The 24,729-nt window shown below is 41.2% G+C and overlaps 1 protein-coding gene across 1 annotated transcript; it reads right to left on the reverse strand.

The window, feature by feature from the left end:
* Window positions 1-122: 122 nt before the first annotated feature.
* NRIP3 (nuclear receptor interacting protein 3) lies at window positions 123-24,157 on the reverse strand. Its single transcript, XM_004613616.2, has 7 exons — window positions 23,935-24,157; window positions 7,361-7,522; window positions 6,929-7,011; window positions 4,778-4,917; window positions 3,417-3,469; window positions 3,207-3,301; window positions 123-2,917 (listed from the first exon to the last, which is right to left on the reverse strand). Exons 1-7 carry the CDS (start codon window positions 24,106-24,108, stop codon window positions 2,902-2,904), a joined length of 723 nt encoding a protein of 240 aa, XP_004613673.2. The 5' UTR covers window positions 24,109-24,157; the 3' UTR covers window positions 123-2,901.
* Between the last annotated feature and the right edge of the window lie 572 nt (window positions 24,158-24,729).

Raw genomic sequence — 24,729 nt, forward strand, 5'->3', positions numbered from 1 at the left:
GAAGCAAATGAGGACTACAAAGTCTTGTATTCTGAAAGCTCTAGGAGAAAAAAATAATGATTAAGTTTTGTTGGGTTTCCCCTCCTTCCAAGGACCCTGATATAGAAACTTTAACAGACAAACACAGGAGAATATTTAACTTTATTATTACATTAGTCTCACAAATAAACCAAATACAGCTAGAAACACAGCAGATAAAGTGCCAATGCAGAGGCCTGGCAACAGAAGGAGGGAAGAATCCAGTTCATTTCCTCCATGTTCCCAGCCTGAAAAAATATTTCTATTATACAAGAGTGAGGAGAGCTAACATACTAATAACTTCATTCTACAGATACTTTGAGCTAAGAAATAGAAAATCTTACCAGGTGGGAATCTGTGCAGGTCAAGAGAATAGAAAAGTCAGAAAACATCTGTTCCTTAAATGTGTCAGGCATAGAAATGACAAAAATCAGTATTTTTCAAATTCCCTATATGTGAGATGAACATCTAACAAGGGATAATAGTGGTTCTACAGTCTTACTTTTTGCTACTGTCTTCAAGTCTGTAGCCTGCATAGACACTCTTTTCTCACACCCTCATTCAGAAATGCTAGAATTTTCTATGATTCTTGGAGGAAATAATTATATCTGCTTACCTGTCTTATCCCTAATAAGTAGACCCAGTGCTCCCTTACGAATATCAGGGAGAAGAGATTATCAGCTTAATCAACTTGGCAGCATTTAAAGATTAATGGTGCCCAAGATTTGCCATGATTGTCCTTGGACACTTTTAGATACCTCTATCAAGGCTGAGAGTTAAATCACAAATCACAATTACTGACTGAATTCACACAACTTGACTTAACTGAATGAGATTATGATTCCCTAAGCTCCGATCATACCAACTGTTTCAATTACAAAATTAGAAAGTCACTGAGTCCTATATGCCAGAAATATCACTAATGGTCATCTGGTCATCCCCTTGATCTGAACTCAAAGAGCCAAATCAGACACATCTTCTAGCAACAGAAAATTCCTGGCTTTACTGAGTCCATAAGGAATCCAAATAGGATAGTCCATGCTAAGGATTTCCAACATGCCTCATTTATGACCAAGTTAAGGCTCGGGCTAGAATTTTTGACTATGGAAGAAAGGGGTGAAGTATTTCACTCAGTCCTAAGAAGCAATCAAAATGGTGTCATGGTTAGTAAGGGAACAGTGTAGAAAGGCATCCTATACAAGATAAAGGGGTGAAGCTGGTAGGGACACTGAAAGCTGGCTGGTAATCCTTGGATCACTCTGCTGAGGTTCAGGTGTGGCCATCCCTACAGAATTTAGTTCCCATCCTGCTTCCTCTATAAACTGGAGGAAGGAGATCTGGGGCTTACTAACAACAAGCTGCCCAATTCTTGAAATGGAGGTCAAGTTCCTAGTCTTAAAGAAGTTTCTGTGAGGCTAAAAACGTTATGTAGGGTCAGCAGATAATACTACACAAGATTATAGGTTGGACCTGGCAACACTCTAAGTAGGATTCATTGAATATTCTGGGAACTACAATTATGAACCAAGGACAGACTTAGGAAATCTCTAAAGGGATGTAAAAGCACAATATTTTTCTGACTTTGCTGAGCACTTCTGTGACCAAATTAAAGGGGAGATTACATTACAGGAATCTTCACCTGACATCGCAACAAAAAAGGTTCAACAGATCCCTGTGATTACCTAACTTTTTGAATAGAATCAGAAAATACTGAGCAGTTACAAAAACAAAAACAAACCAAAATACCAAGCTGTCCTTAACATGACAGCCCCTTGCTCCATCTCTTTACTTGGTACCATGACAGAACTCCAATCCTCAGAAATTGACTGGTTTTCTTCTTTGTGTGGTCCCTTCACCTGCCACTCCTCCAAGAAGTCCAAGATGAGAGACCATGCCATTGATCTTTACACTCTCAAATTTTAGGAACCAAGTGAAAAGTCTAAATGTGACAGTTTACAGGTAGTGAGCATACAGGAGAAAGTGCTATTTAGAACTCCTTAGCATCCATCCCCAGAGCATGTTTTTCTACACTGAATTTCTACAAACCCTATTTTGGTCCCCCTAGAAAGTCTTTAAGACAAAGAGAATGAAAAGTACCTGGGCTTATGAGGCCTGAGTTCCAGGTCCTTCTGCCACTCACTCACTATATAAACTACTCAACACTGGTCTGTGGATCCACTGACTTAAACAATTCACTTACCTCTCAGGATTTTTTTTTGCATGTTTTGAGCTTTTTGCTTTTTCATTTCTTGGACGTCCCAAGCACTGTTGGGGATTACCAAGGTGAAAAACAATATGGTTTAGAGCCCTGTCTGCCAAGAATGTGATTTAGCCCTTTGAGCTATCTTCCCAGCCATTTCTGGTCCTTTAAATTAAAAAGTTGGTAGATTATCTCTCAGCAATTTCATATCAATTTGTATTTGAGAAATCAATGAATGAATTAGAAGAAATTCTAATTCTGAGACATAGGCATCCTATGTCTCTCTGAAACAGGTGAAAGGAGGTAAAAGTCAGGTTCCTGTTTATTATACACTTTAACTACAAGAAAAGAAGCAATTACATCTATGAAGTAGTACCTGGGAAGCTTCTCTATGTGACTAATAAAAGCAAATTCCTGGAAGAAGCAGAGAAAGAGGCCACAGTGAGACCTGGCAGTGTCACATTAAGTGATCAAAGAAGTAAAAAAAAAATGGCTATAACCAGACAATATCTCTAAGCACAGACTAAAGTCTAGAGAGGTCTGGGTGAGAAGGACGCCCCTAGAGCTTCTATTGAATGAAAGGACTTGGTCCACAGCAAGCTGCTACTGCATTTGATTCAAACCCGATTTCCCAATCTGTCAACCTGGTGTGTGTACACGTGCAGAAAAACTGCAGGCAGTAGTTATGCTTCTGAAGTGCTGAAATGAGAAAGAAAGAGGAATTAATGATATTAAGTTCAAAGAAAGACAAAATCAGTACAATTTCAGTTTTAAAGCTACTTATTTTCTCTATAACTCTGCAGAATTATACTTGCTTAGTCTGAAATGAGGGTAGAGGATTTTATGGGAGATAAACTCTGAGGAACAGGAGGCAAATATGTATGGTTTGATTAGAAGCCAAAGGCAGAACACAAGCCTATAACCTATATGGGTTTTCTCCACCTCATAAACTATGGATTTAACTGAACTTGATGCACTGGGAACTCACTTGTCTTCATTCAAAGAAAGTGTCTCCACAAAAGGTATTTCTTCCTTGTCTGTCTTCCCCATGATCAGCCGGTGCTTATCCAAGTTTATGATGCACTGAAAACAAAGGAGAATCTCTGGTCACTATCAATGATACTACCATGTAGTCTTCATGGAAAAGGACTCTTGCCTCAAAGAGAAAGGATCAAAGGTAAAGTAAACTAATTCCTACCTTGAGTGATCGGAGAGTCTGGAGACCCAGGGACAAATTTTTCTCATTATCATCTAATTAAAAAGATAAGATTCAGTCAATTCCAATTTCTAGTTTAAAAAAAGTCTCCTGGGGCCGGAGCGATAGCACAGGGGTAGGGCATTTGCCTTGTATGCAGCTGATCTGGGTTCTATTCCCAGCATCCCATATGGTCCCCGGGGAACCACCGGGAGTAATTCCTGAGTGAAGACCCAGTAGTAACCCCTGTGCATCACTGGGTGTGACCCAAAAAGAAAAAAAAAAGTCTCACAACCCTAACGTTCCATTCAACCACTATCTCTATATATTAATTCAGCCAGTCAGCCTCTATTAAGTAATTTTCCCAGACCTTTATAGTCAAAAGTGACAGAACCATGATTCAAATTTATATTATTTTACTCTAAATTATAAAAGACTGGTAGAAAAAACCCAGAAACTTCAAGTACTCTATAATAGAATTTCTGAAAGGAAATGGTAGGAAATATTGTAATCTGCTTCCAAATAGCTCATGGAAAATGTTCAAGAGCCTTTTTTACCTAGACACAAAAAACTGGGATATTTTGTCCCTTGGGTTTTTTTTTAAGAGTTCTTATTTTTTAAATCACAACTAGTGGTGCTTGGAGGTCATCTCTTGTGGTATGTGATGGACCATGTGATACCAAGGATCAAACCTAGGGCTTTAACATGCAAAAATATGTGTTCTAGCTCTTTAAGCTAACTTCCTGGCCAGTCCCTTAAATTTTTTACAGGGAAATTCCAAAGGAATTCGACTAGTCTGGGGCCACTCCTGATAATGCCTGCTATCACATTGGCAACATGTCAGTACAGGGCATTATGTGATGCCAAGGACTGAACTCAGCACTTCATGCAGGCTAGGCAAGTGCTCTAACACTTGAGCTCTTTTCCTGGATGCACTCCTTTCAATTTTTAAAAATTTTTAAAAACTGAATCACATGAATTACAAAGTTATTCATGATTGAGTTTCAAGCATCTAATATTCCAACACCAATCCCTTCACTAGTGTCTAATTCCCTCCACCAATGTCTCTGGGGTGACAATTTCTTTCTGCCCTACAGCCTGCCTCTATATGGCAGGTATCTGCCACTTGAAATATTTTTTATTGTTAATTATACACTTCTGTTTTTCTGAATAATTATCAACATGTCTTCATTGTAGCTCAGAATCCATCCAGTACTTTAGAGAGGAAAAACAGGCAAGATCTATAATACAGCAAAACAGAAACCTGAAATTTAAGAAGCCAGTACTTAGAGACATAAGATATCATGAAGGTTTGGTGGAAGTCGAGAGAGTGCATACATAGTCAAGACCCTTGTTTTACTCACCAATCACAACTGCTGGGCAGTCTAGGCGGAGGGAGCCCAGTGTGATCACTAAGTGTTCAATGTGGCCCACCACTTTCAGATGTCGGGGTAGAGAAAGTTTCTCTCCTTCATGCTTATGAGATTTGACATGTTCCTTGAGTCTGCATCAGGGAGAGGGAGACAGCAGAATCTCTTTGATGAAGATCTTTGGTGAAATATGGCAATGCTTAACTTTTGATCACTATTGGAATTTTTCAAGGATTTTCTGGGATTAATTTTACCAGAGAGATGTGCTTGTTGGCTGTTTTATCAATACTTCCTGCTTTATCACTTAGATCTAAATATACATGGGAATACAAAAAAAACATAAAGCCTCACTTTTATCTCAAAAGGTGATATCACGACTTTCATGGGTGAAGGACAACAAACACACACAGAGAATTCTACACTATATCATCACATAACTACCATATATAAGGCTGTTTAGCTAACAAGTCTTTCTGCCCATCTATGAATAACATCTAAAATAGGGCAGGTTAATTTTAAATGTTTTGTATGATATCTCCTTTTTGCCTTTTTTCCTATTTCAGTCTACCCTTGGTAGGTTGTTTCAGGCTGAAAGGTTAGTGGAGGCAGGTATTTATTTAGTAACTGCACTGATATTGGTACCAGAAAGAAATATGGAGAAAGTCCTAATTAATTTAACTTGTCTGTGCAGGGGAGGACAGAAAGGAACAGTACCAAGGTTTCACACAGTTATATAAGCTGATTGGAACAGTGAGCACCAGAACTATTATTATGGGTTAGTGGATAAATAATTATGGATTTTCTGTGCCAATACTTTTGCTTTACTCCATTTTATTTCTTTGTATTACAGCCCATCCAAAAGCAAAATTGCAGTTTTGCAGATGGTTATTAATGCCTCTGGTATCATGGCAATCTGCTGCCTAATTATGCACCAGGACATTATTAATCTTTCTGGAACCTTCATGTTGTACTATATTTCATCTTTCCAATACATAAAGATTAGGATTCTTTTCACAACAGTACTTACCTCCTAACAAAGAATAATGTAGAAAACCCTCAGTGCCAAATAGTTGTGAAGGATGAGTACAGTGCAAAAATGAGAAGGAACAGATCATTCAGCAGGGATAACTTATTACGTAAATAAAGCCCAATGAAAATCATATCTAAGAATATGGACAACTTGAAAATAAATTTAAAATGAGCCATTGCATCTTTTCTACTGATAGTTTTTTTTTTCTTTTTGGGTCACACCTGGCGATGCACAGGGGTTACTCCTGGCTTTGCACTCAGGAATTACCCCTGGCCGTGCTCAGGGGACCATATGGGATGCTGGGATTTGAACCCGGGTTGGCCGCGTGCAAAGCAAACGCCCTACCCGCTGTGCTATCTCTCCAGCCCCCTCTACTGATAGTTTTGAAGGATCTGAGCTACAGGAATGACCTACTGCACCGAGGGAAAAAGGTGTAGAAAAGGAAATTGGGTTGATCCTCCTGATTTTGAGCTATACCTCTGAGCCCATCTTGTATTTTGGCTGGAAGAGAATGAAAGAAATAAAAGTACAAACTGAGTGAAAAGGAGAGAAAAACACAAAATTACTTTGACTGAAAGAGGGAGGACCAAATTCTAGCTGTTGGAGAACTAAAAAAATTCAATATACAGGTGTCTCACATCCAATTCTGAGTAAGGGCAGCAGAAAGATCTGACTTCTTTCTTCACAGAGAAGTATGGCATTAAGCAACAATTGATCAACTATTACCCCTTTGAAGATTCAGGCCCAGCAATAATAGTAGCTAATAGTCATATTCTAAGTCCTGATTTTTCATAGGACAGCTTATATGACCATAAGAAGAAACCTGAATAAGCTAATGCCAAGCAGATTCCTGCTTTTGCTCATCTTGAGTATACCTACAGGACAAACAACTTTTAATCTGTTGATTAAAAGATCCCAAATCAGGATCTGGGTAAGATATACAGTAAGCCACAGATCTCTCCCAGCTGTCCCTTCACTGAGGATTGGTTCCTGAAAATAGCTGAACTCTACATAATTCTTTGGGGGCTCTCTGAAGATATTTAGCATCTCAAATCTCAAAACACATAACGACTGCATTAGTCCCTGACTTCCAACCAGCACAAACGACTACTTACCCCAGTCTGTCCACACAGGCTGAAGAGATAAGATTATACTGACAGCCTGTGTCAACCAAGGCTTTCACATCCTTGCCAGCACACTATGGAGAAGAAAAAATACTGTTAAACAGAAGCCAAAGAAGCAAAAGGGAGGGGAGGTCCAGAGAATAAGCAGATGTCATGAAAGGATGAGTTGTAGAGCATTCTCACAGTTCTGAGTTAGCAGTATAGCATCTTAATGAAAGTATTAATCTTCCCATAAAGGTGAAGGTGCATACAAAGTATTACATATACTCCAAGGGTTGCATAAAGTACTCCCTAAAGACAAATTTATGAACTCCATGGTAAGACCCACACTCCATAGAGTTTGGAGAGGCCCCACTATTTGGATAATAAAGGCCCAAGTTATACTCTCCAGAAAATTCTGAATAACTGTTCTTAGAAACTTACCTGGCAAGAAACCAAAATCATGTCATCATCCTCAGACTTCTTTAGCCCCTCTGACTTAGAATGATTGAGTTTGTTGGTCTTGGATGCCCAAGGGACACGGCTACTTCGAAGCTTAGACAGATTGGTTTCCATCAGGCGTCTTTGCAGAATGTTATGAGGTTGCTTGAGGCAAAGAAAACAGGTTTCTTAGAAACATGTCACATCTTTCTTCTCCCTCTGTCCCCAAGGTACCATGGAAATATGAAATGAGCCTCATATTACTGAGTTTGACCTTAGTTTCTTATTAATTCTTCCTTCAATTAGGGTCTTCACTGGTATTTTTTAGAGAAGATAATATAAATTAATGCAGTAGGGCACCTTGAATGCATAGAATAGCAAGGTGGGACACTAGGAAATGTAGATAGGCCAATGATCAGGACTACCTATGTGTTCTTCTTTCCCTTCCCTAACAGGGCATTGTGGGAGATAAAGTAACTTTTGTCTATGTGAACTATTTCTATATCCCCAGAAGACTTACAGAAAGCAGTCTCATATGTAGTTAACCGGAAATAGCTTATTACTATTACTTGAAATAGTAAGAAGTATAATACTCCCTACAGTGTTATTTTCGATCAAAGTCTATGTATGGTTGGTGGCTTGAATTTCTTGTGGGCTGTGAACCATTAAGTTGGTGCAATATACAGGGGGTGGAAGGTAACAATTAACATCTGCTGAGGAACCATGTCAGAAGACACACTTTGAAATCTAAAAGTACCCACAGCAATCATGCTTATTAACCTCCTTTAGAATTCAAGGAGCGTAGGTTTCTCCCTCCATATGTGTCTTATCAATTCCCCTTCAGTTCGTCAAAAGTGAGAGTATAAAATGGGCATATGTGTAAGTATCACAACCAAGTGTAGGAGCATGGTAACCAAGTGTGTGCAAGACCTGGTTACTACAACAGCCAAACAACAATAGGGGGAGATGAAGGGAGGGATATCTGTGAATAAAATAGGTAGAGACACTGACCAAGAATCAAAGGACTTAATTAGGCTCTATATCTATGACAGAATATTTAATGTTAGAAAGCAGAATAAAGACTTTGAACTAATTTATTCTTTGATACAGCTTAAACAAATTTATAAGGAAGATAAGTGTTATACTTTTTTATTACAGTATTGCCAAAGTGACTTCCAGAAAAAATCACTTCTTGAGAAAAAATATATTGACGGGAAATTTCTATATACAAGCACCTTATTCCAAGTGTATATTAACAGTGAAAATCCCTCAAAGGATGGAGTCTAACTCCAAGTTTTTATGTAATATAGACTAGATAATACTCCAACATCTAGTTGAGAAGAATGTTGCTGTTTGAAGTCCAGAGACTAGTAACTTCCTAGGGAAGTGAGAAAAACTGGAGACGGTCTTCATTATCCATCACCCTAGAGATTTCTGAAGAATGGAGTTAGAGCCATCCATGACTCATTGTAACCCTGGGGAGGTGAAGAAATGGATTCCCAAAATACACCGATTCTTGGCAAAGCAGAGCCTAAATTAGTATCTTTGGGAAAAGGAAAAAGAGAGGCACTTACAAGAAATAAGAGCTTCTTAACTTGATAAGGCGCTACAGGAAGTGCTAACTATCAAATTTCCTAATGTGACACTGGGAGTATTCTTCACTTCTCAAAAGAAATTTTTGTGTCTCTAAGAAGCCTGAATTCCTTGCTTACGTCACTTTAAAGCTGGGTGTTTGTTTTTTTCAAGTTCAGGTCTAACTCAGAGAAGGTGGGCTTTCAGAACGACAGACAGGAAGGGTCTTCAAAATTCATCTAATCAAAGTCTTTTTAACCTAAAGCTTGAATTGTTCCTTCTTCACTCATTTTATTAACCACTACTCTACCTGATTGTACTTAATTGTATTGACTAGTCTAATCATCAATAGTGAGAGAGGACAAAGTAAAGTTTAAAATCACATACCTTATCATATTCTATTCTAAATCTTACTTTCCTTTCTAGATTCCTCTCTCATAGGCTTTACTCAGAGTTCTCATGCATTAGGAAGAAAACTTCCACAAAATCTCAGACCCTGCCACCTTTTTTTTTTTTACAGTACCCTAATCACAGCCTTGTTTTTAGTGGTCTTTAAAGTGCATGGACGTGTGCGTGTACACGCCCCCCCCCCCACACACACACAATATTTATTCCGATAGCCAGTGTTTTCTTCACCAAGACCTCGTAACACTAATAATGATTTCCACGGGCCTTCGGAAAGAGTACAGGGGGCAGGGCAGGATGCTTGCCTTGTCCAAGGTCAACCATCTGGGTTCGATCCCCAGCACTACATATGGCCCCCTGAGCATTACCAAGAAAAATGCCACATGTCCCCTCTGCCTGGAAAAAAAAAACAAACATATAGGGGCTGGAGCGATAGCACAGCGGGTAGGGCGTTTGCCTTGCACGCGGCCGACCCGGGTTCGAGTCCCAGCATCCCATATGGTCCCCTGAGCACGGCCAAGGGTGATTCCTGAGTGCAGAGCCAGGAGTGACCCCTGTGCATTGCCAGGTGTGACCCAAAGAGCAAAAAAAAAACAAAAAAAAACAAAAAACAAAAAAACCAAAAAAAAACCACACACACACACACACACACACACACACACACACATATATATATATATATATATATATATATATAATGCTCTTATAAATCTGAAATCTGATAGGCAATTTTCCAGGCACCCTTTTACTTGACTAAGTCATTTGGCCCTGTTTACTATTCCTTGATTTGTTCTTTTCTTTAGTTACCAAAAAATGTTCAGACACAAACTCAATGTAAAATATTCACATATCATTAAAAGGGAGGGGAAATTAATCTTTCAGCCACCAACAAATTTATAAGTATATTCCTCAAAAGAACTTTTAACACATTCGCCAACATATAAAATAGAAACAGGGGCTGGAGTGATAGCACATCGGGTAGGGTGTTTGCTTTGCACGAGGCCGAGCCAGGTTTGGTTCCCAGCATCCCATAGGGTCCCCTGAGCACTGCCAGGGGTAATTTCTAAGTGCAGAACCGGGTGTGACCCAAAAAGCCAAAAAAAAAAAAAGAAAGAAAGAAAGAAAGAAAGAAAGAAAGAAAGAAAGAAAGAAAGTAAGAAAGAAAGAAAGAAAGAAAGATACTACAACACTAAATTTCTCTAGAAATTTCTAAATTTCTCTTCATCTTCTCTTTGTGGAGGGGATTTTTGCTGTTTCTTCATATTGTTATGGAAGAATAGAGTTGGAACCTTCTAGTTGTCTATCCCTATTCCCTTTTGCGGCAGGGGGGATTCTGGATGAGCTAAATTGATGATGATAGCCTTATTCCTATTCTAGAATACTTTCTTACTCTCAGGCACTCCTCCTGGTTTATGTGGGGCCGCTATTGAAGATTTAAGGCTATGATCTCTTTACAAAGGGTTTGTTCAGCTTCTACTGTTCACTGACAGTTTTTGTGAAATTAGGATAAGCTAATGGACTATTAGCATAGAGTGCCTGAGATGGCCAGGGTATTTTTCAAAGAAATAGGTTATACAGATTATGACCTAAGAAAAATAACTGCGGCAACTTTTGGGGCCGCCCACTCTGGCAGGGGGCCACGCCCCCTTTGAGGCCACTCGCCACACCCCCTCTTGGCACCTGGGATGCCAGGACAGGGCAATCCCTAAATTTCTCTATATTTAACATTAAAGATACTTTTCTATGTTCTTATAATTTTCACGACTTACATTTAAAAGGATGTATAATTAAAAAATTGAAAATTTACAGAAAATAAATACACATGAACCTCTGAGATGCTTTTTTTAATGGTCATCTTATTATGCCTATATGTTCTATGTTTTTATTTAATTTTTAAAATATTTATTTTACTTTATTTCAGTCTTTGATCCACACCCAGTAAGCTTACTCTTTTTAAAAATTTTTTATTAGTGAATCACCATGAGGTACAGTTACAGACTTACAAACTTTTGTGCTTGCATTTCAGTTATACATGGTCGAGTGCCCATCCCTCCACTAGTGCCCATTTTCCACCACCAATGGTCCCAGCATCCCTCCCATCACCCCCATCCTGTCCTCCTCCCACCGCACCCTGCCTCTGTGGCAGGGCATTCCCTTTTACTCTTTCTCTCTCCTTTTCGGGTGTTGTTGCTTGCAATATAGATATTGGGTGCCCCTCATGTTTGGTCTGTAGTCTACTTTCAGCTTGCATCTCCCATCCCGAATAGGCCCTCCTAGCACCTTTTACTTGGTAATCCCTCTCTATCTGAGCTGTAATGGCATACTCTTGGCTCTGGGTGGGTATCACTCCTGGCATTGATCTGAGGATCGTAAGTGGTGCCAGTGACTGAACCATGATTGGCAAGTGTCTTATCCACTGTATTATCTTTCTGGCCCTAAAATAATTATTTCTATTGTACTTTAACGTGGTGTGGTTACTAATGTTAACAGCCATGTATTTGTTGTTGTTGTTGTTGGTGGTGGTGGTGGTGCTAGGGTGTGTGTGTGTGTGTGTGTGTGTGTGTAAGGGGATGTTTGGGCCACAGTCAGGTGTACTTAGTTGTGATCCTACTGTGCTCAGGGATAACTCATGGCAATACTTGGAGGACCACATGCAGTGCCAAAGTTTTAAACCAGGTCTGCTGCATGCCAGGCAAGCACCCTACCTGCTGCTCTATTTCTCCAGTCCCAACACTTATTGTATTGATACACAAAGTTATTGCACCTTCAACACCACCAAAATATCCAAGATCTTCCACCACTGTTTTTGCCATTTGTTTCGGTTCTTGGAGCCATACCAGTTGTGCTAAGGGCTTCCTCCTGGGTCTGTGCTCAAGGATTACTCCTGGCAGGCTTATGAGACCATATCTGGTGCAGGGGATTAAACCCAGGTTGGACATGTGCAAGGACAACACCTGAACTCTTATGCTTTCTCCACCACTTCACCATTGTTCAGGTATCAGTTCTAGTCCACCTTTTCCTCCACACCCCTCTAGTCCACCTTCTCTTCCACAAGCCCCCTTCCCCCACTCAGAAGTCCACCCAGCCACTACTGCTTGGAAAACTAGTTCTGTAGTCAATATCCAAAGGTTTGTGATCATTTGATAGCATTAGTCTCGTTTTGTTGCTCTCTATACCATAAAAGAGTGAAGATCATCTGGTATTTGTCCCCTCTTAGACTTATTTTGCTTAATGTAACCCCGTTTTATCCAAGTTGCAGTTTTTATCCGCAAAATTTCATTTTTTGTAAGGTTGTGTAGTATTACATTATACACAGATACCGCACTGCTTGGACTGGAGTGATAGCACAGCGTGTAGGGCGTTTGCCTTGCACATGGCCGACCCAGGTTCCATTCCTTCACTCCTCTCAGAGAGCCTGGCAAGCTACTGAGAGTATCCCGCCCGCACAGCAGAGCCTGGCAAGCTATCCGGAGTGTACTCAATATGCCAAAAAAAGTAACAAGTCTCACAATGGAACCTTCTAGTTGTACCTGCTCAAGCAAATCGATGAACAACGGGACAACAGTGCTACAGTACTACCACACTTCTTTATCTATTCATCTGTCATTCATCAGTTTGTTCCATATCCTGGCTATTGTACTTGGTGCTGCAATGAACTAGCCATGCATATAACTTTTCAGCTTAATGTTTTTCTGCTTTTCATGTAAATATCAAGAAGTGGAATTCCTGGGTAATATCGAAGCTCTATTTCTACTATTTTGAGAAGTCTCCACATTGTTTACAGAGGTTGAATCATATATTATTCTACCAACAATGAATGAGAACTCCTTTTTCATTATATTCCTGCCAACACTGGTTAGCATCAGTTTTTTAAATAGGTTATTCTCACAGGTATATAATGATATTCGTGACTGAAATTTTGATTTGCATTTCTTTAATAACTTTGTCGGTGATTATTGGTCATTTATGTTTTCTTTGGAAAGTGTTCATTTCCTTTCCATTTCTTGATGTTATTTAATTGTTGAGTTTTGTTAGTGCTTTATATAGCTTGGATATTTACCTACAGTATGGTATATAAATATTTTCTCCCATTTAGTAGGGTTATTGTAGCCTGTTTATTTCACCATGCAAAAACTTTTATTTATTTTTATTTTTTTTTGCTTTTTGGGTCACACCTGGCGATGCACAGCGGTTACTCCTGGCTCATGCACTCAGGAATTACTCCTGGCGGTGCTCAGGGGACCATATGGGATGCTGGGAATCGAACCCGGGTCGGCCGCGTGCAAGGCAAACGCCCTACCTGCTGTGCTATACCATGCAAAAACTTTTAAACTTAATATAGTCTTATTAATTATTTTGTTTTCTTTGCCAGTTAAATTAAACATTATAGACACCTTTAAGGTCTATATCCTAAAGAGTTCCACATGTTTCCCTGGATGTTTCTTCTTTAATCCAATTTTTACTTAAAAAAAAAAAACTGGGCCCCACCCAGCTATGCTCAGGGCTCACTCCTGGCTTTTACTCAGGGATCATTCCTGGCAGAACTCAGGAAATCATGTGTGGTCCTGCAGATCAAACTCAAATTGGCTGCATACAAAGCAAGTATCTTATTGACTATACTATCTCTCTGGTCCTATTTTGTACTAACTTTTGTGTATGATATGAGAGATCCAATTTTTTTTTTGCATATAGCTAACCAGTTATCCTGATGTCATCAAGGTTGGAAAGACTTTATACCTACATGTTTTAAATGGCAGTGTAACTACAATTACCTCTCCTCTCATGCAAAATTTCACTAAAATGAAATTTTACTAAAATAAATAAAATTTATAAATACAATTTATTTAAAAAATAAATAAAATTTCACTAAAATAAAAAAGGCCAACAAGAACCTAGGAAGAAAAAAAATAATAGTAAAGGAAACAAGAGAATGAGAGAAATGCTGACAAAATTTGGGAATGTGAAAAGCTGACAGAAAAGTGATAAATGATATACAAGAAGCTAGCTGTTTTGCACTCTCTGACTTTGCCAAATGCTGGAGTGGCAGAGACTGATAGTTCTCATAAATAAATCCATATTTGTCTCTTCTTTCTGGGTAGATATCCAGATTTTGTTTCCCAACCTTCTATGCAGTTAGGCATAGACAAAATGACCAAGTTCTACCAAATGGAATGTGAGCTGAAGTAACTTATAGGCCTGTTCCATTATGGAAAAAAAAAGTATTTCTTCCATATTTTCTTCCTGTTCTGATTTTCTTTGGGCAACCCTCATAGAAGTCATATTTTGAAGAGAGAAGAACCTTTGTTAACCTGAATTCTTAAGTACACTGAAACAAGTACATTGAAAAATATTGTCTTTTTGACATTTACTTAAGAAATGCTAATTTAAAAACAAACTCCAATGGCTTGCTCAGGGTTTAGTCATAAAAGCATTTTTTTCTGCTTAAATAAAAAGAAAAACAACTAAAACACAGAGAAGTTAAAGGTATTAGAAACTTTCCATGGGACGGTAGGAAAGGATGGGAAAACAGTTTAGTTTAAGATCTGCAAAAAGATTCCCACTTAAACAACTGGGAAAAAATGCCAAAATTTACTTTTTCTATAAGTCAAAAGACTGGTTCATCATTAAGTCCTTATCTAAGGATTTACCAAGCTGTTTATTGCTAGTTAAGACTTCTGTGTTATTGTTTTTGTTTGTTGAGCTTAGTTGGCATCTATGTAACTTTCCCATCTAATTTGGTGTGCTCCTACTAGGATGTCAGTATTGCAGACTTTGGAGTGTCCAGAAACTGTAAGATCTATCTGTAGAACTTGGTGGAAGAGTTGACATGGCAGTTGTGGAATGTAGGTATGGCAACCGGGACTTCCAGAAGTACAGGAAGAAGGGGTGGGAGAAGCTGCCCAGGCCAATCCAAGAAGACACCAGAGTTCTCAGCCTAAAAAAATGGTGTGACTGCAATTTTCATGGTTTGGTGTCTCTCCGGAGATCAGTCATGAATTAGTGAGTTGAGCCATTGGTGTGTCTTCCTCTGAGTAAGTATTCCACCTCAATGAAGTTGTGGCATATATACATATAGGAGTATTATGCAGCTGCAAAAATGATGAAATCATGCAATTTTCCTTAACTTAGATGGAACTGAAGGATCTCATGTTAAGTAAGTTAAGAAGGACAGACACCGAGTGTTAACAGACAACAAATCCTAAATGTTTTAAACTAATGTGTGGTATATAGAATATGACAAGGAAGTAAATGGTATTAAAGATGGGCAAAATATTGGTCACAGATTACAGAAACAAAAATGCCAAAGAATGAGATAAATTAAGGGGGTAAGCAAAAAGAGGAGGTTTGGAAGTATCAAGAACAAGGTACATTGTTTCATTTGCAGCATAGAGATGAAGTACCTGTATATATCTAAACCACTAGACCCAACACTACTGCACTGCACTGCACTGCCCTGCCCTTCCATCCATTGTTCATCGATTTGCTAGTTGTTACTGTTTTTGGCATATCGAATATGCCACGAGTAGCTTGCCAGGCTCTGCCATGTGGGCAGGATACCCTTAGTAGCTTGCTGGGCTCTCCGAGAGGGACGGAGGAACTGAACCCGGGTCGGACATGTCAAGGCAAATGCCCTACCCCACTGTGCTATTGCTCCAGACCCCTAAAACACTGTCACTGTCATCCCGTTGCTCATCGATTTGTTCAAGCGGGCACCAGTACCGTCTCTCATTGAGAGACTTATTGTTACTGTTTTTGGCATATCCAATACGCACGGGTAGCTTGCCAGGCTCTGGCGCGTGGGCTCGGTACTCTCGGTAGCTTGCAGGGCTCTCCAAGAGGGGCGGAGGAATCGAACACGGGTTAGCCTTGTGAAAGGCGAACGCCCTTCCGCTGTGCTATCGCTCTGGCCCTGCTATCGCTCCAGTCCTGAGTTTGTAGCTGCTTAAAAACATGGTAATCTAAGACAATCTGTTACCCTACAGAAGCCACAGAACTTCCATATTGTCTCTTTTCCTTTGCCTTGTGACTCAATAGAAATGTTATTTTTGTTTTCATAATTTTTAAATTTTAAAGTACTGTGATTTACAAAATTATTGATAGTGGAGTTTGAGGCAAATAATATTTCATTCCCACCACCAGTGTCAACTTCCTTCCACCAGCGTTTCCATACTCCATCACCCCCACCCCCTTCCACACTGGCCATTTTGACTTGCACATTACAAAGCTAGATGGTTCCAGCTTAGATCTCATGTTTTCAGTGTTGTTGAGTCTGTGCTTTGGGTGTAAAACTATACTACCTTCCCACATCATTAGTATAACCGGAGCCCCAACCCCTGTTTTCTATTATTTCCCTTTCTCATCTTCTTCCTACCTTGATTTCTTTATTTTTTTCTGTCACCTTCCTAAGCTTTTTTATATTACATATCTTCATCCAGTTATTCTATATACCACAGATAAGTGAGATCATCTTGTGTCTGTCTTTCCTTTTCTGGCTCACTAAACTCAACATGATATCTTCAAGTTCCAATCAGGTTGCAGCAAATTGCATGATTTCATCATTTCTTGCAGTTGCATAATATTCAATTGGGCATATGTACACATTTTCATAATCTATACATGTTGCCGGACACCTGGGCTGATTCCATATCTTAGCTATTGTACTAAGTGCAGCACTGAATAATGGTATGCATATGTCATTTTGAAAGAAAATTTTTAAGTCCTGGGGGTGGATGCCCAAAAGTGGTATTGCTGGGTAATGTGGCAGTTCAATTCTAAGTTTATTGAGGACTCTCCATACTGTTTTCCACAAGGGTTGAAACCCTCCAGCAGTGGATGAGAGTTCCTTTGTCACCAAATCCCTGCAAGCACAAATTGTTTCTACTATTTTTGATGTGGCGATTTTCACTGGTGTGAGATGGTATCTCATTGTCTTTTTTTATTTTAATTTCCTTAATGATAAGTGATGCTGAGAACTGTTTCATGTGTCTATTGACCATCCACCTCTCTTCCTCTGAGGATTATCTGTTCCTCTCCCCATTTTTGGATCGGGTTTTTGAATTTCTTTATAGCTGTTGATCTCTGTAAGTACTTTTTATATCCTGCATATCAACTCTTATCTGATGTGTTGGATGTGAAAATTTGTTCCCATTCTGTTAGCTGCCTTTTAATTTCAGCCTATATTTCTTTGGTCATGCAGAAACTCTTTAAGTAGTCAAGAGACATGTTATTTCAAAGATAATTTATTCCTGATTGTTTGCTGTCTTGGGGATTGATCTGAGATGAAATAGTTGCTTGGTTGCCCATGGCAAAAAGTTCTTACTCTGAGGTTACATATAGGGCACACATATTCCTGAGGTGGTATCATTTCTATACCATCTCATATTTTCGTGACTCACCAGGAAATGATGAATCTGTAATCAGATTTTGATCTTCATCATTATCATCACACCAGGCAAGTAATCACAGTTTCCACTGAATTTCTCTAATGCTTAATGATTGTAACATCTTGTCAAGAAACAAAGGTGTCCTGGTGGTATATTTATCTTCTCATGAACATTCTACTCAACATCTATACCTGAATAAACAACAGATATCTCAAACTTAATTTGTTCCAAAAAAATTCCTGATTATTATTCCTTATTATCTGGTGCTTTTGGAGTTTAACCCATTTTACAAATGATAACTTTATTCTTCCAAGTACTAAATCAAAAACATTGATGTTATCCTTGACTACTCCTTCTTCAATCCTTTAATCTAATACATCATCTCTTTTTTTTTTTTTTGCTTTTTTGGGTCACACCCAGCGATGCTCAGGGGTCACTCCTGGCTCTGCACTCAGGAATCACCTCTGGCCATGCTCAGAGGACCATATGGGATGCTGGGAATCGAACCCGGGTCGGCCGAGTACAAGGCAAACGCCCTACCTGCTGTGCTATTGCTCCAGCCCCCTCTTAATACATCATCTTTAATGTTGGATCTGCCTTTAAAATATTCTATAACCAGGACTGGAGAGATAGTACAGTGAGGTACGGTGTTTGCCTTGTATGCAGCTGGCCCAGGTTCGATCCCTGGCATCCCATATGGTCCTCTACGCTCACCATGAGTGATTCCTAAGTGTAGAGCCAGAAATAACTCCTGTGCACTGCTGGGTGTGTCCAATAAATAAATAAATAAGATATTCTTCAATCTTTTTTTTTCCTTTTTCTATTTACTGCTATCACATTCCACTGAGCTACAATTATCTTTCACCGGATTGCTGTAAATAGCCTCCTAATCAAACTCTCTGCTGCCACCCTTGCTCCTTTACAATCCAATCTACTAAATTTCCTGAGTTAATTATTTTTTTAATAAAATAACTCACTTCATATCACCCCTTCTGCACAGTCTTTCACTATTTTCCTATATCAGATAAAAATCCAACTACTGTAGGCTGCAGAAAGGTGGCAGGAGAGAAACTGGGGGCACTGGTGATGGGGAATATACAATGGTGATAGGACAAGTACTGGAACATTGTATGACTGAAACCTAATAATGAACAACTCTATTACTGTGTATCATGGTGATTCAATTTTTTTTTGATTACTGGGTTTTATCATCAAGACCTGTAGAAGTCTAGTTTCCCATTCTCCAATATTATTTCCTATCACTTCTCACCTTGAGTCATTTTGTTTTGGCACAATGGTCATTTTGTGCTTCTCCAATCACATTAATACTGATATTTATGCTTGTAAATATTTATACTTTATATAGACCTATAAACTTTCCTGTTCTTTCTTTCTGGAACATTTCACCCAATATAATAATCCCTCATTTATTATATGTAACAATATATTATTATATGTATTGTTATACATAATATATATTATTATATATCCTAGAATGTAAACTTAACAGAGAGGCTATCCCTTACCATCCTGTACTTAATAGCAGCTCCAACTCTATCCTACCTAGCCATTGCACTCTTTACCTTGGTTTATTTTCTCCAGGTACCAATTATTGCCTGATACATATTTCAATATTTTTATTTTCTACCTTTTCCCCACATAAGTTATGTAAGAGCATTTTGGTTCACTAATATAACTTCAATGCCTAGATTAACCCTGACCAACAATAAACATTCAATAAATATTTGTAGAGTTAATCTGACTTTCCAACTAATCTATAAATTCACTACAGAAATTTTGCTATCTTCATCTTTTTGGTTCTAGCACTACAATTATGTCCTGATTATAGCAAGCATTCTTACAATGTATATTATAATAATGAAACAATATAGTCCTGGAAATATTCAGTTTGCACGAGATCCTGGTATTGTAGTGGACTTCATTTGCATTTTACTTTTTCTTTCTTTCTTTGGGGTGGGTGGGGGGTTAAAGAGGGACTCACACTAGGTACTGCTTGAGGGCTAATCTAGGTGTGGTGCTTGAGTGTTGCTCTCTTTAGTGCTTTAGTCCCAAGGATCAAACCCAAGCCTCCTACATTTTTTCATGCACTCAGCCTGATGAACTATCTCTCTGAACCTATGCTCCAAAATTCTCTAAGACACCAAAATTTTCTTGTCCAAAATCTGTGTGTGGTAATATCAATATCGTGTACCATTATTAATAGCTAACCTCTAGCAGACCACACAGGGCTGTTCTGGTAGACCAAATAATCAGTGTATCATAACTAGTTATTTTATGATAGGGTAGGTTTGCTGTATTTCACCATCCTTTCTCCTGTCTTCAATCTTAAATCTAGTAAGTTTTACTAAAATATTTGGCTATAAGAATCAGTCACAGGTAATGAAACAAACCTATTGCTGAACCTTTAATTACATGGTCTTTGTATTATCACACTGGAAAGACAACATACTATCCTATGGCATTATTGTCACTGACACTATCACTGTCATCCTGTTGCTCATCAATTTGCTCAAGCGGGCACCAGTAACGTCTCCATTGTGAGACTTGTTACCATTTTTGGCATATCGTGTACGCCACGGGTAGCTTGCAAGGCTCTGCCGTGTGGGCAAGATACTCTCAGTAGCTTGCAAGGTTCTCCGAGAGAGGTGGAGGAATTGAACCTGGGTCGGCCGAGTTCAAGGTGAATGCCCTACCCACTGCGATATCACTCCAGTCCATGGCAAATTGCTTTTTAAAAACTGAGTCATTAAATTCATATGAGAAGAATACTTAAGAAAATGGTGTCTGAAACAAAAGAAATTAGGTAAAATTCAAAATAGAAATTTTCTTCTCATTTCACCTTTAAAAAAAAATCAAATTAAGGGCTGGAGGGATAGTACAGCAGGTAGGGAGCTTGTCTTGTACACAGCCAACCCAGGTTCAATTCCCCAAATTCCATGTGGTCCCCTGAGCACTGCCAGGAGTAATTCTTTTTTTTTTTTTTTTTTTTTGCTTTTTGGGTCACACCCAGCGATGCTCAGGGGTTACTCCTGGCTTTGCACTCAGGAATTGTTCCTGGCAGTGCTTGGGGGACCATATGGGATGCCGGGGATCGAACCCAGGTCAGCCGCGTGCAAGGCAAACGCCCTACCCGCTGTGCTATCGCTCCGGCCCCAGGAGTAATTCTTAAGTGCAGAGCCAGGAGTAATCCTGAGCATCCCTGGATGTTGTCCAAAAACAAAAGCAATAGCAAAGTCAAATTTTTACAGCGGGTAGGGTGTTTGCCTTGCACGCAGCCGACCTGGGTTCAATTCCTATGTCCCTCTCGGAGAGCCCAGCAAGTTACTGAGAGTATCCCACCTGCATGGCAAAGCCTGGCAAGCTACCTGTGGCGTACACAATATGCCAAAAAATGGTAACAACAAGTCTCACAATGAAGACATTATTGGTGCCTGCTCGAGAAAATAAATGAACAATGGGACAACAGTGCTACAGTGCTATCTCTAATTTTAGTTCTTAACATAATAGATTTAAAAAGCACTAAATGAAAGGATGAATAAAATAAGAACCAGACATAAAATTAATTTCCATAGTAGATTTTATAGCAAACAAGGACACAAAAAAAATAGGGCAAAGGTATTTTTCCTTGGGCCAAGAGAACCTTTGATTTACTATGATGGTCTTCACAAATTCAAAAATAAGGGCAGGTATTAAATAATATACATTATAGAAACGGCATGGGAAATATTTCTATAATATTTTCCAGACAGATAACTCAGAAAAATGTGGCTACATAATGGGTCATAGAATAACTTTTTTAAAAAATCACAATCTTCTCACTACAAACTTCAGAGTTAATTAAAACTAATCTGTGGGCCAGAAGATAGTTACAGGGGGTGACACTAGCCTTACATGCATCTGACCAGGGTTCGATCTCCAGTACCATATGTGGTCCCCAGAGTGCCACCAGGAGTGATCCCTGAGCACAGAGCCACTGCCAGGTGTGACAACCCTCCTACCCCCCCCCAAAAAAAAATCAACTAATCTGTGCCCACTCCCTGTGTCCTCCTCTCCCTTTACTAATCCTTGCTCTTCTGAGTTTATGTTATAACCTCCTTCAAGGAAGAACTATCCAATACTAATTGACAATCTACAAATTTCACTTTAGTGAGAAAAAGTGAGTCAACATTGACACACATTACCAGATGTATCTATAAAGTGTTAAGAAAGTATTCCTAAGATTATTCCTAAAAAATTGAACTGAGGAGGCAAGGTCAGTTCCAGGAGTTTAATCACACTGCCTCTCCCCAGTGTTCACAGCCCCCTAGCTCTAGCTCACTCTGCCTTGATTTCTGACCTGTTACAGCTCTTCCATGCAGTCACTTGCACATTGAAGGTGTTAGAACAGTGAGAGAGGGATAGCAACACCAAGGCGATGGGGGAGAGGGAGAAAGTGTGAACCATGACTCACAGGCTCACAGTCAACTGCTACATCTATGACAATAACCTGCTTCCTCATTCTAGCTAACTGCCTATACTCTACCTTATCAACCCAGTATGGCTCAATGGATTTTAACTGGAGTCAGAAAAGCAGATGAAATGCTTCCTAACACAGGAGTAAGCAGTATGTAAAATGGCAGCCAGAAGGATGGAAAGGTATTTTCTTAGGGCTAAGGGAATCTGTGGCTGACTAAGACAACCAAATGTCAATCATATATTAAATCCAGCGCGAAGGATGAAAAATAGTCTATATTTTAATTCTCCTAATACGCCTTTCTTAATTGGTTTCCAAACCTTCCAGGAACTAGGATTATGTTAGCTTGAAGATGAGACTTAGATGTGATTTGCTAAATGAATCTAGACTGCTTTAAAGTGAAAGAAGTGATTTCTTTTCTAGGAATATACTTCACTACCTCGACACTCTGAGTTAGCATAAATCAGACCTATCATGGGGCTTGTACAAGAGCACAAGCCTCATGATAGGTCTGTTTCTGAAAACACAGCAAGATATCTGGATAGACATTTCCCCAGCATACCAAAAAAAAAAAAATGAATTTGCATCGCAGTTGGGAGGGGGGAGGGGAGGCATCGGTGCCATTCTAGCTGCTCTGCTTATTTATTTATTTATTTATTTATTTATTTTTAAAGTGGATTCACAAGCTCTGCCCTCCACCAGACATGCTCAGGCTGAAACGGGCAATTGCAATGATCCAGGCTGACCCCCACACCCTCCCTGCCTTGTTAAATTAAAAACACCCAAGAGCTGAGAAAGACCTGGAAAAAATGCTGCAGAACATCTAATTCACTTATACTGAGTCGCTGCCCAGATGAACACACTGGCCATTAAATTCAAGAGAACAAGTTAACCACAAGAAAACTTCAGATAAAACTACCAGGCTAAACCTAAATTTGGCTCGGCACCGCTATAGTAAGTGGAAGATGCGACTCGGATACTGTTCTTTGAGTCAGTAACTCTCGGCCAGTCCTTCCCTTCCTGCAGCTGGAGGGCAACAGCGTCTTTGAATCCAGGACCCCCACCCCTAGCCCCCACCCCCAGTCCTGGAGCTTTGCCTTTGCCAAGAACTACCGTGCAGGGGAAAAAAACAGACTGCGCCATCCCCGGCTCCCCAGAGGAAGTGGTCAGTGAGCCGGAACGGCCCCAACTCCCTCCCCGGGGGCAGTGGCGAGACGGGAGAGACGTCTGGGGTTCACGTTTGATCCCCTTTTCTCTCTCCCCCCTTCAGGGATGGGTGGCCGAAGGCAGAGAAGACTCCGGTCAAAGGGCGTAGCTCTTGCATAAAGGAGGGCGTGGGGTGGGGGCAAAAGGAGTCCACAAAGGTCACGGGAGTCGCGAGTCGGCCAAGACCCGCCACCCCCGCCCTCCCCGCCGCGATGTCCCCTCACACCCGTTAGGCGTCGCCCCGGTCGGAGTCACGGGACCGGCTGGGCGGACAGCGTCGCTCACGTCCCACGCGCGCCAGTGACTCCTTCGGGGAGGAAAAGGCGACCTGCGGGCAAGAAGGCCGGGCAAGGGGCTCCTGAGGTGGAGTCCGGAGGGGGCGGCGCGACCCCGGGTGTGGAGGGCCGCGAGACGCAGGGCGCCGGCGGGCGCCGGGTCGGGGCCCCGCGCCGTGACTCAGTGAAAGCGGCCCTGGGCGGGCCTCGGGCGCCGGCGCGGCTGGAAGGTGACCGGCAGCCGCGGCGGCGGGGGCTCACCGTGTCCTTGGACGAGCCCAGCTTCTTGAGGCCGTCCAGGGGCAGCAGGTCGGCGGAGTCCTTGTGAATGAACTGCACGGCCTGCTTCATCCGGCGCTGCTGCCGCAGCGACGCCGCTTCCCGCAGGTCGGGCTCCTTGCGGCCGCTCTCGGTGAGGAGCCCTGAGTAAAACATCGTGAGGCGCCCGCCGCCGCCCGCCTCGGCCTCGCGCTCCTCCGGCGCCGCCAGAGCCGCGCGCCGCGGCTTTTATAGCCGAGCGTGACGTCACGCGGAGCAGCCAGTGCGCGCGCAGGGGGCGGGGCCAACACCCCGCCCGGCTCCGACGAGCGTCTCGGCAGGCGCTGCCTGGCGCCGCGGCCCTTCTTAACGCCACCCGGCTGGCGGAGCCGAGATTATTGGCACTGGTGGGTCCGACCCGCGAGCTCCAAGGGTGCACCGCGGCCGCTTTACCCAGTCTCCCCCGCCTCCTGTCGGGGAACCCTCCAGCTGGGATGCGGGGTGAGGAGTCCGGTGCTCCAGCAGCTTCTCCCACTCCAGTCGGCACCTCGGGGGCCCCCCGCTCACCTGTCCACGCCGTGGCCGACCCCGGGATCACCGACAGCTGGGCCATGCCCGGAGCCCACCCCGGCGCGCCTGCTGCTCCACTTGGCAAATTCCCACCTCCGCACCTCCTCCCGGAGCTCGCGCGCCGACAGTCCGGGCTCGGGAGGACAGGTGGCGCACTCCGAAGTTGGGATCGCTCGGGATTTCTCCCATTTCAGGTCGATCCCCACCCACACGGCCACGTGACTGAGG

This window comes from Sorex araneus, chromosome 6 (genome assembly GCF_027595985.1).
Source record: "Sorex araneus isolate mSorAra2 chromosome 6, mSorAra2.pri, whole genome shotgun sequence".
NCBI classification, from domain to species: domain Eukaryota; kingdom Metazoa; phylum Chordata; class Mammalia; order Eulipotyphla; family Soricidae; genus Sorex; species Sorex araneus.

What these genes read in the sequence shown, in the direction of transcription:
- NRIP3 (XM_004613616.2), bottom strand. Translation starts at nt 24,108, where the DNA reads ATGTTTTACTCAGGGCTCCTCACCGAGAGCGGCCGCAAGGAGCCCGAC. An exon ending in TGGGCTCGTCCAAGGACACG is followed by an intron (nt 7,523 to 23,934) that starts GTGAGCCCCCGC and finishes CTTTGCCTCAAG; the next exon opens with CAACCTCATAACATTCTGCA. An exon ending in TGATTTTGGTTTCTTGCCAG is followed by an intron (nt 7,012 to 7,360) that starts GTAAGTTTCTAA and finishes TCTTCTCCATAG; the next exon opens with TGTGCTGGCAAGGATGTGAA.